Source organism: Sinocyclocheilus rhinocerous, unplaced genomic scaffold, assembly GCF_001515625.1.
Source record: "Sinocyclocheilus rhinocerous isolate Xijiao unplaced genomic scaffold, SAMN03320098_v1.1 C36248936, whole genome shotgun sequence".
Lineage (NCBI taxonomy): Eukaryota > Metazoa > Chordata > Actinopteri > Cypriniformes > Cyprinidae > Sinocyclocheilus > Sinocyclocheilus rhinocerous.
In genome coordinates this window covers 1-940 of record NW_015776936.1, presented here as the reverse complement: position 1 = coordinate 940, position 940 = coordinate 1, and the positions used below count along the sequence as shown (strand labels likewise).

The 940-nt window shown below is 42.0% G+C and overlaps 1 protein-coding gene across 1 annotated transcript; it reads left to right on the top strand.

The window, feature by feature from the left end:
* Positions 1–6: 6 nt before the first annotated feature.
* On the top strand, positions 7–840 carry LOC107735705 (histone H4 transcription factor-like; the record flags this gene model as incomplete). The annotated part of the gene is made up of 4 exons (XM_016547302.1): positions 7–98; positions 271–348; positions 461–581; positions 702–840. Coding segments are annotated over exons 1-4 (396 nt in total), but the record flags the coding sequence as incomplete, so codon positions are not given.
* Positions 841–940: the final 100 nt, after the last annotated feature.

Genomic DNA, 940 nt, shown 5'->3' with positions numbered 1-940 from the left:
CACACAGGAAAAGCTGGTGGCATGTCCGACCTGTGGAGGAATGTTCGCCAACAACACAAAGTTCTTTGACCACATTCGACGACAAACCTCCATTGAAGGTGAGGGCGTTGTGTTTGAGGTGGTACACATGCAGAAACAGCAATAACGGAATTTGAAAACCTTCATTATTGAACGAATTTGAATTCTTTTATTGAACATAACAAAAAAATTGATTAGATTGATTAGCATGGCTCATTGCACCCATTTGTTTGTGTGCGAATGTGTCTGCAGGTCAAAGATTTCAATGTTCTCACTGCTCTAAACGTTTTGCCACTGAGAGGCTGCTGAGAGACCACATGAGGAACCATGGTATGGGTCTTTTTGTATGTCAAGTGTCATAGAGGTTGTACTTTGTTCTGCTGTATTGGACCTCACATGCCTTTATTGCCTAATGATGTTCTTCTCTGTTCTCTGATCAAAGTCAACCATTATAAATGTCCACTGTGTGATATGACCTGTCCATCACCATCCTCGCTGAGAAACCATATCAAGTTTCGTCATTCCAACGAGAAGCCTTACAGCTGTGACTACTGCGAGTACAGGTGGGGTCACTTCATTACCAGAGACGGTGAATCATAATCCCTGGATATTTCTAATCTTTCCGTCTGCCATTTAAGACCTGTTTGTCAGAACATGGTTTGTTTGTTTGTCTGGTTTTTCAGCTGTAAAAACCTGATAGACTTGCGGAAGCATTTAGACACACACAGCAGTGAGCCAGCATATCGATGTGACTTCGCTGATTGCGACTACTCCACCCGCTCCCTTTACTCAATCAAGAACCACTACAAACGTGTTCATGAGGTGAGCCAGGCAGAAAATGCCAGCCACATTCATATCTACATATTATGACTTCAATATAAAATCACAAAACCACTTCTATTGTGTTCCACAGAATAAAGTC